Source organism: Sitophilus oryzae, unplaced genomic scaffold (genome assembly GCF_002938485.1).
Source record: "Sitophilus oryzae breed Bouriz unplaced genomic scaffold, Soryzae_2.0 scaffold_806_pilon_pilon, whole genome shotgun sequence".
NCBI classification, from domain to species: domain Eukaryota; kingdom Metazoa; phylum Arthropoda; class Insecta; order Coleoptera; family Curculionidae; genus Sitophilus; species Sitophilus oryzae.
In genome coordinates this window covers 1-9,823 of record NW_022147424.1, presented here as the reverse complement: position 1 = coordinate 9,823, position 9,823 = coordinate 1, and the positions used below count along the sequence as shown (strand labels likewise).

The following is a 9,823-nucleotide window of genomic DNA, read 5'->3' as shown; positions in this document are numbered from 1 at the left end:
TGCTTCTGTTGCATTACAATATTTGCACCTCACTATATGTGCATTAGGGAATCATACTTTCTATGACAAACGGCTGCACATCTTTAACAAGAAGAAATACATGTGTGAGCATCCAATGAATAACGCCATGTTACTTAACATTTTATTGCCATCTTTTTTACTATTTACATAAATGCTTACCCAACACACCATTAAATTAAGGAGGTCTAGTATTTCCCACCCAGCTAGCCAATTGAAAAACTTGCTCAACAATATAAACAATATTTATCATCGAATTTATTTATTGTCAAATTAGATCATCTGTAGAAAGTCTGAAGACAAATGGTTTAGTAGAAAGTCAGATTACAAATGTTTATTACTGTTTTATCGTGTAATGTTTGTTATAGAACTGTTCTTTTTCCCAAAATCATATTACTGAGATAACTTATATTTCTTAATAATATGATTCTTCCCACTAATAAATGACTGATGGATTTAGACGTCTGGACTAATTTAACTTCTTCTCAAGCTTTCTTTTATTAATTTGTCTAAAATGTATCTCTTTTGAAAATTACTCCATTTTAAAAAAAAATGTAATAAATATTTGAAAAACTTTTACGCAATATAACCTCAAACACTCTTTGAATACAATTGCTCTTGGAAATGTATACATACTGACTTATATACTTTTACAAGAGGATTCTATATCTGAATATTGCTCTTATGAAAAATGCTCTCAGAAGTTATTTAATAAGTTAAATCCACCCCCCACCTTGCAGGGCTCTGCAACATCTACAGACCACTCCAAAGACATCTGAAATGAATCTCACAGGGTCGTCTAAGATTGTCCATCAAGTCTCTGGTGAAGGTACATGCAAACGCATATCTCAAATACATCTGAAAGTCAAACTTGGGGCATGTTTTAAGGTCCTACAACAAGTCTTTCCCTTGAATCACCTAAGAGAGTTTGGTTTCACATATGTCAAGGTTAAGCACAAAGGAATATGCATGGAGGGAGCCCAACTGGCTAATATCTCCTGAAATTAACTTATTATGAAGAATTCAATTTATTAAATACCTTATTAAAAAAAAAAATCTAAGTATAACGTATTTTTTCTTTTATATATATTTTTTTCAGTAAAATGTGTGTGTATTGAAGATACAGAATCCGAAATACAAAATTAGCAGCATGAACCGAGGAGAAATAGCCTTACTTAATGTGTCTTGTTTTTTTAATTCTGGCTATAACTTTTTCCAACAAAAAACTAAATTGTTTTGCATCCATCCTTCATTTTTTTGTAATTTCTAGCCCGAGCTCTAGGCTTTTTTAACTGTAACTTTTAGTAGTTTTAAAATTAGTGGATGCACCATAAGTAATTTCATTTCCTGACCAATATTCTCGTTTTACGGGTTGTTTTTTTACGTAATAAACTTTCTGTCAATTCTATAGCCATAATTTTGGAAGTTTGAAGTACAGCCCTACGCACTGTCGCCATTTTGAATCAACTAGCAGAAGCTTTTTGATTTCAAACGTGTCAACAGGGAATATTCTTTCAAGTCCATAGCGTAACTAGCAAATTCATCCTGGGAAGGCCTAGAGCTTTTGTTTTTTAAAAAATGAAGAATAATAATATTAAAAAATCACAACACATTTTTTGATTAAACTTTTACATAAATTTCTCTATACAGTATGTCCCCGGATTCTCTTTACAAGGGGAAACACTTTTTTATTATTGACATTTTGAGAAAAATGTATTCTTCATAAAAATTTTCGCTTCCTAAGTCCTAAAAATCTAAACGGTTTCTATGGTAATATAACTTTGCATTCTTTTGTAAAAATTCTTTTTCGTTTTCTTTGTTGTTTTAAAATGTTAAAGAAGCACAACATTTATGCCGGGACCCCATTAACCAACACGCCACGCCACGCGACGCCATGCTACCCCACGTCATGAAGATCTGTGCGTATGTTTTTCCATTTAATTACATGTATTGCGTACACGCCACCCGACGCCATAACACGCTATCACACGTGTGTCGTCTGTCCCAGATCTCATGTGTACACTCTTTCCCACGTCGCAACACGTGGGCCCACTTGTTGCGACGAGGAATAGTGTGGCGTCGCGTGGCTTATTGGCTAATTGGGTCCCGGCATTATTGGGAAAGGGTGATGATAGTTATCGGAAAATATTGGGAAAATATAATACTTTAACAACAGCAAAGAATATGGCATTAATCAAAATTAATAATAACCATCTATCAAAGAATTAAATCGAATTGATATTATCATAGAAACGCATTTTGATTTTTAGGACAAAAAATTCAACCATATTTTCATGTTTTTCTTAATTATCTCTAAAACGTTTTAAAAATTTGGAAAGGTAAAAACGGGATAAATCATTTTAGAAAAGCAAAATTTTTTATGAAGAATGCATTTTTCTTAAAATATTAATAATACAAAAGTTTTTCCCCTTGTAAAGACAATCAGAGGGCATACTGCATACATTTAATCGACTTAACTAAAACACATTATTTATTCATTTTAGATAAAACTAACACACAATTTTTGAACAAAACGAAGTAACAAAACTAGAAAAAGTCATTTTTACTACACCACAAGCAAATAAAAATTAATATGTACAATCATAATTCAGTCAAAATTCAGGACTTCTCTGGGGGTAACCAGCAGTACCAGGGATGGACCCGACACCCTGTAGTTAAGGCAATGTTCGAGTCATTTGAATTCCGGTAAATTGATGAGTTCACTTGACTCAACAAAGTCGCTGGATGGTATATAAGTCACTTGGAAGCGATTTAAATACATTTAAGTAAAATTCTACGTCATTCGATTGCTGTTATACACATCTTATCGGAAATTCCTCAAATCCCTGCTTTTATGTACTGTTAAACTGGTTTCAATTCTTCTGTCTATATCACAACACAGCTTGCCAATAACATAACCACAGTATAGCCACAGTATATTGTGCCATGGCTAAGAAAACAACTACATATTTGTTTCTATTCAGTTTTGAACGCTGAATTTTGCGTCTAAACATATTATTACGCTTGTTTTTAATCAAAAAACTCATGTGTGATGGTAAAATTAAAAGTTAATTAAAAGGTGAGTCAAAGCGTATGTTTTGTTAGGGATTTAAAAATAATAGCAATCTTTTTATAGTTTTAATTAATACGTATATAGCGTATATGCTAATAACAATATTCTTTGTTGTTATTGAGATAAACAAGCAGGGAATAGTGTACTTGCATCGAAATGATTTATTGTAATAAAACAATTATAAAATAATTAGAAGAATCAGTGTTAAAAATAACTTCTGTTTTCTAAGGAAATTATTTATAATTTTGCAAAAATAACAAATATTTCGAATATAAAGTTACAAAATTTTAATTGTTTTTCAACTATTCATTGTCTTAATTTGAATAATTTAAAATTGGAACAAAGAATTTTAGTAAAATATTTTCAGAATGTTTCTTTAAAAATTACAACTTATATCGCTCATTTTTTTATGGACTTCGCAGGGTTCGAATATATCATGATATTCATATAAATATCATATCACATGATATATACCTGATATATATGAAGCTATTAATATCATGATATATATCACAAGATTATATCCTCCAAACCCTGATATTTAACTCTGTTTTTTCAAGATTCAGGGAAGGATTTTTATGTGATAAGTAACTTTAATAAACAATAACATATGTTTTAGTGAAAAACATAGATATATACTTACAAAATAAGTAAGAAACCATTATAACCCATTGTCCTTGAAAGATTTTGGTATTTTCATTATTATACTAGGAATATTCAATAGTTTCAAAATACCTTGATCTCCAAGAAATATAAGCACTTATTCAAAACTACGTAAACTAAATTCATCGTCACTTAACACTGTTTTGAACATGATTTATATAAATTTGCGTTAAATAATAATGTTTTTCAAAATCACAAATGAACCGAGAATTTAAAACAGATAAAAAATATATACGCAGCGTCCAAAAGTGTGTAGATAAGTGTCTTATCCAGTGTACCGGTTGTCTCAGTTAAATCAAACTGCCCATGGATAAAATTCTAGCACTAACAGATATTGTATGTCAAACGAATTCAAAGTATATTGTTTTTTCTGTCAATTTTTAAAAAATGCAAACTTGTAAAAAATTAAAAATTAAATATTAATTAGTTCATAGTTATTATAATAATTATTATAGAGCATAATTTTCACATACAATACGATATTCAAACAGTTTTTTTTCAAAAAGCTGTAATATTTTTATTTGTGTACTTTAATGTGCATAGTCAATATGTTGAATATATTCATCCCAATTAAAATCTTTTTGTTAATATCCTGATACCCAAAAAGATATATACATATGTTGTTTACGTTAATTCATAATAAGTTATGAGTATTATAATTCTTCAATAAATTTTGTCTATGCTGGTGACATTTTGAAAACGAGTTTTTATGAGCAATAAAAATAGTTGATTTTAATTATTATTTTTCCATCACGTTCAAAATACCTTTAAACAATTTTTCTAGGAATATTTAAGGCTATGAAATATAAATTGAATGATCCAACGTTTTGTAGCAATATATATCCCCTGTATAAGGCTCCCTAAATCTCTGACTAACTAGGAAAAATAACAGCGCGTAAAGAAGTTTCACTCCAAAAATAAAATGGCAATTATTACAAAAAAAACTTGGTTTATAAACTTAAAAAGTATTTCTGCTGGTGTCACAATAAGTATACTTAGCTAATATTTGTCCCGGAAATTCTCGAGGGTATTTACTATATTCTTCATCTTTTCCCAGCTTTTTTCTAAGAAATATATGTTACCATATCAACCAAAAGGTCAAAAGCAACAAGTTTATCTTGCAAATAAACAATTATTTATGATTATTACAATAACAAATAGTATTTTAGTCTTGTGTATTCTTTTACAGGACTGAGACAGAATGTTAATATCGATTTTTACTTGGTGTTCGTTAGTGATCAGTGTTGTGGTGGGACAACTGGTATCGCCCTGTCCAGAAACCTTCACGTACGAGTCCAGGGACAAGGACCAGCCGGACAGATGGTACGGAGTGGTTCTCTTAAAGTCCCAGGAAGACTTGGAAGGCATATGGTTGAGGATAATTTTGGACAGAAGTGCAGAACTATTAGGGGTAACTTATTATGATATAATTTTGATAATAAATTTAATTATTCTTGCATTCTTCGTAAAATCAATAAGTATAAGCAAAGTTCCGTGTGATAAAAAAAAGGCGTCAAGGACGGCTGGGGAATGACCATCGATGATAATTTTGGCGAGGCCAATCTCTAGATGTCATTTAAAAATCATTTTTACTCAATACATATAAAGATAAATTATAACTTTCTTAAGGCCAACTGGCAATAAGCGCAATTGAAAAATAAAGAAGAGTACGGGCGAAGTAAATGACGTCTAGGGCTTGACCTCGCCAAATTTATTATCGATTGTCATTCCGCAGCCGTCCATGACGCCGTTTTTTTTCGATCGTATGGTGTTTAAAGTATAGCTAATATTTTTTGATTTCCAAACCAAATCAGCCAAAAAACTGAAAGAAGTGTTTATAAGTGCAGATAATAAAAATATATGTATGAAGAATTGTGTTACAGAATTGGTTTGGAGATACATCCTCAACGGATAACAAAGAATATACTATCAGGAACCCCTCGTATAGATTAGAGGCAGGTCCACCCGTAGCTGTAAGGTTTTTTGTAAAATATAACGCAGCCTCCATAGTACCTACAGTGTCAAAAATACTGTTAAATGGTAAGAAGTAATAATAAATATGTTTAAGTAAAATCAGAGATACCACCTATATTTCTACATGTATCATACAGTCATTATTAAATAAAACAAATACAACTAAATTATTATTATTAATTATTGTCTTTATAGGTAAGACTCTGTGTCCCACTACAAAAAGAGTGGAACCTCAATTACATATAAGTGTAAAAAATGATCCAGAAGGTACTCAAACGCTTTCAGTGTCTCCAAATAATCCAGGTGTAATAAGAAGACCTCCACCGTCAAATAGAGAAACCACAAAGAGGTAGGCGTCATACCACTATACTCATTTAGTAAAAAAATATAATACCTTACTATTAGGTGTTATATAAGAACTATACAGTGTGTACTTGTTTTTATATTGTTTTTACAAGAGGAAGAACTTTTTATTATTATTGACATTTTGAGAAAAATACATTCTTCGTAAAATTTTTGCTTGTTCTCAAACGGTTAAAACCGTTTATACTTGTAAAAAAAATTATACGTTTTAAAAAAAACAAGAAAATATGATTGTATTTTTTTCAAATTCCAAAAATTCAAAAGGCATTTTTATGGTAATATAATTTCGATGTTTTTTCTTTGATATATGGTTATTATTAATTATAACTTTCCTATTTTTTGCTGTTTTCACTTTTTAATTTTCTCTAAAACGGTATGGAAATGAAACAAGCAAAAATGTTGTATGAAGAATGCGTTTTTCCCAAAATGTCAATAATAAAAAAAGTTTTTCTTCTTGTAAAGACAAATCCGAGGACATGCTGTATACAAAGGAGACGCTTTTCATTCAAAATAAAATATGTAAAATATCATTTCTTGTTCGGTAAAATCTGAATCACTCCATTACATATATGCACAGTCCATCGGTAAGCCTAAAAAGCCCCACAGACGCTCAGTTCTTTCGTACAGGCTGACTGTGCAGGCCGGTTTGCGCAGTTTAACCGCTCACACGCGCAGTTTTGTCTACAGTAAAAAAATAGAATCACCACATTTTTTACTGTGAAAATTGCTTATCGAGATACAGTTGCATTCTGATCGCTTATGCAATAAAGAATATTTTTGCTGTCTCTGTAATTCTTACTTTTTATTTTCCATAAACATGAAACATGGCAAGCTTTAATTATTATAATTATTGGATAAATTGATAATTGATAATGCCATAATAGTTATTTGTTATATAAATGTTTTAAGTTAATAATAGACTGAATTTTGTCTACGGATTGAAGCCCAACTGCCTGTACAAATCAGATTTGAACGTCAAAATTGAGCGTATGTGTAGGCCTTTAGACAAAAAATGCACCGTTTTAGGCCGTCTAATAGTGGCTTAGCCTTAGGGAATCCCCTAAATGAAGATGAAGACGATGACTATGCGTTTTTTGGGGGTGATTTCGCTATTGGTACATCTAATAAAACTGCTTCTAGGCCACTCAGTGTTCCCAGTCAGGATATTTCGTGCGGAACAGTAGCAACGCAGGCGAGTCCGCTGATTACTTTTGGTCAAAGCACTATCCCAGGTAATTTCTATCACCGTATAGTCTGTCCAAAGATGAAAGGATTTCTATCATTTTAATTCACAGTTAAATTGTATTGTCTGTCATTTTTTGAATGTAGTCTGTCGAAATCTTATTCCTTGACTCGTTGGGCAGACTCTATCAATACCTATAAAATTTACGCGCGAAAGATACAAAATAATCACTTATTTAGGACAGTGGCCTTGGCATGTGGCACTCTACTATTCCAAGGGTCTGGAGTTAGTCTACACGTGTGGAGGAACCCTTATATCAGAGAACTTTGTTTTGACAGCTGCTCATTGTATTACCAGACCACGTACGAATCAACCTGTCAATCAGCGAAACATACTGGTCTACCTGGGTAAGTCAGTGTATAACAAGCGAATACATGACATTTTTGGATGTCGTCTGTCGAAATATACCCGGATTTGTTGGACAGACTATACCTATATAGTCTGTCTGTTGACGAAATATATGATTTGGTATGGAATTTACATACTTCTGAAATAAAATGACAGACGATTGTCATAGGTAATTCTTCCTCTAGATAGACTATAGTTTTTTTATTAACTTAAACTACTGGAAAATAGTAATAAAATATTCGTAAAAAAATTCTTCTAAAATTATTTTTAGCTTAATAAACTACTCAAAACAATTATAGCATATTTTCTAAAAAATAATTATTAATTTGAAAAACAAGACACTTTGAATTCCCCGACTTACCATTTTAAATAGTATAGATACTGTGAAGGGAAATTCAATAAAATAAGCCTATGCGCTAACCTGTAATTTTTAGTCGGCCGACTTTTAGTTGCAAAAGTAAAAACAATACATACTTATAAAGTCAATCGGCCCACCATTTGATTGCATGTGAGCGCGGCTCCATAAGGATATATTGGTTACAAATATGCAACTAAATAGTCGGCCGATTAAAAATTGTCTGTCAACGCATAGCCTAAGGCCACGCAATGTAATCAAGTATTGGGCCGATCGGCTCCATAAGAATGTATTGTTTTCACTTTTGCAACTAAATAGTCGGCCGACTAAAAATTACATGTCAGTGTATGTACCCTCTAATTATCCTAAAAAAAACTCACAAGAGAAAGGCAGAAAAATGCATGCTTCATTTAGAAATATGTAATAATTACTTTTATTCGAATATGCGATAATTGTTTTGAGTAGTGTACTTATTAGAGTATTACTGTCAAATAGTTGAACTTAAAATACCTTAATAATCCTTTTTAAATACTTTTCCTTTATTTTTTTTTAAGGAAAATACAGTTTGCTAAGTTTTGGTCCTGAAGTGCAAGACAGGAAAGTGGACCAAATTATTATTCATCCAAGATACAATGCTACATTATTCTATAACGATCTGGCACTTCTAAAATTGGACAGGCCAGCAGAAATAACGAATTATGTTAGGAAATGTTGTTTATGGGAGGAGGACGACAATCTCCAAAATCTGATCGGAAAACTAGGTATAAACTAAGTGTAATATACTTAAAATTATAGGTGATGGTGATTCCTTTAGTGATTCCTAATTAAAAAACATTTTTAAAGATACATGATACACAGTTATTATAAAAAAAAAACTCTTTTTTTACCACCCTGTAGCTTTACATTACTTTTTTTAGGCACTGTAGTTGGCTGGGGTTTTGACGAAAACAGAAAACTCACAACCAACTTGATGCAAACGAAAATGCCCGTCGTCTCTTCAGACACTTGCATTTTTTCAAATAGGAACTTTTTCTCGCAATTCATATTCGATAAAAACTATTGTGCAGGATTCAGAAACGGTAATTTGGTATAAATTTCATAAATAAAAAAATAAATAGTTATTTTCTAGGAACATCTGTATGTAATGGAGACTCTGGCGGAGGTATGGTGTTCCCAAAAGCCGGGACAAGTGGAGCAGATACTGTATGGCAGTTGAGGGGCATAGTTTCTGTTAGTGTGGCCTTACAAGGAGAGGGCACTTGTGATCCTTCACATTTCATGGTTTTTACGGATGCTTCTAAACACTTAAGCTGGATTAAACAAAAAATAAATTATTGACAAATTTGACTCATTATTTGTTCCAAGAAAGCTGAATTGTGATACCTATACTATGTATAAAGGATTTTTTTAAGGTCTAGCAAAGTTTCATTGCATATAAAGTTCAAGTCACACTGTGTATAAATGCCCTATAACTTGCGCTTAATATTATTACAAGACTTTTTATCAACCAAGTATTATTATGATGTATCTAGAAATATTTCTTTTAAGAAAAAGGATATTTACAATCATTCAAATCCAGTATATCATAAGAATACCCCTGATTGAATACCAAAAATATTAGAATAAAAAAGATGGGCATTGGACATACATAAATGATTTTTTCTTAATTCAGACTTTCTACATTTTATTTAACTAAGTATTTACAACGCCTAAATTATTTTAAGTGACCTAATGTGTATATACAAATCGTCCTTTCAAAATTCTGTTCATAATAACCCTACGTCCC

At 31.4% G+C, this 9,823-nt stretch overlaps 1 protein-coding gene across 2 annotated transcripts; it reads left to right on the top strand.

Moving 5' to 3' along the window:
- Positions 1-2,897: 2,897 nt before the first annotated feature.
- LOC115888652 (chymotrypsin-C-like) lies at positions 2,898-9,452 on the top strand. 2 transcript variants are annotated; one of them, XM_030908429.1, is made up of 9 exons: positions 2,898-3,097; positions 4,944-5,165; positions 5,638-5,794; positions 5,924-6,077; positions 7,232-7,323; positions 7,514-7,681; positions 8,592-8,798; positions 8,955-9,116; positions 9,167-9,452. In XM_030908429.1, the coding sequence occupies exons 2-9, from the start codon at positions 4,956-4,958 to the stop codon at positions 9,373-9,375; spliced, it is 1,359 nt and encodes a 452-aa protein (XP_030764289.1). In that variant the 5' UTR covers positions 2,898-3,097; positions 4,944-4,955; the 3' UTR covers positions 9,376-9,452. The 2 variants fall into 2 exon arrangements, with proteins under 2 accessions (XP_030764289.1, XP_030764288.1); XM_030908428.1 differs by having other exon boundaries at positions 7,118-7,323.
- Positions 9,453-9,823: the final 371 nt, after the last annotated feature.

Bases quoted from the DNA above. Each gene is read 5' to 3' on its own strand.
- LOC115888652 (XM_030908428.1), top strand. From the start codon at position 4,956: ATGTTAATATCGATTTTTACTTGGTGTTCGTTAGTGATCAGTGTTGTG. The intron at 5,166-5,637 runs GTAACTTATTAT...ATTGTGTTACAG, and splicing joins GAAGTGCAGAACTATTAGGG to AATTGGTTTGGAGATACATC. The intron at 8,799-8,954 runs GTATAAACTAAG...TACTTTTTTTAG, and splicing joins AAATCTGATCGGAAAACTAG to GCACTGTAGTTGGCTGGGGT.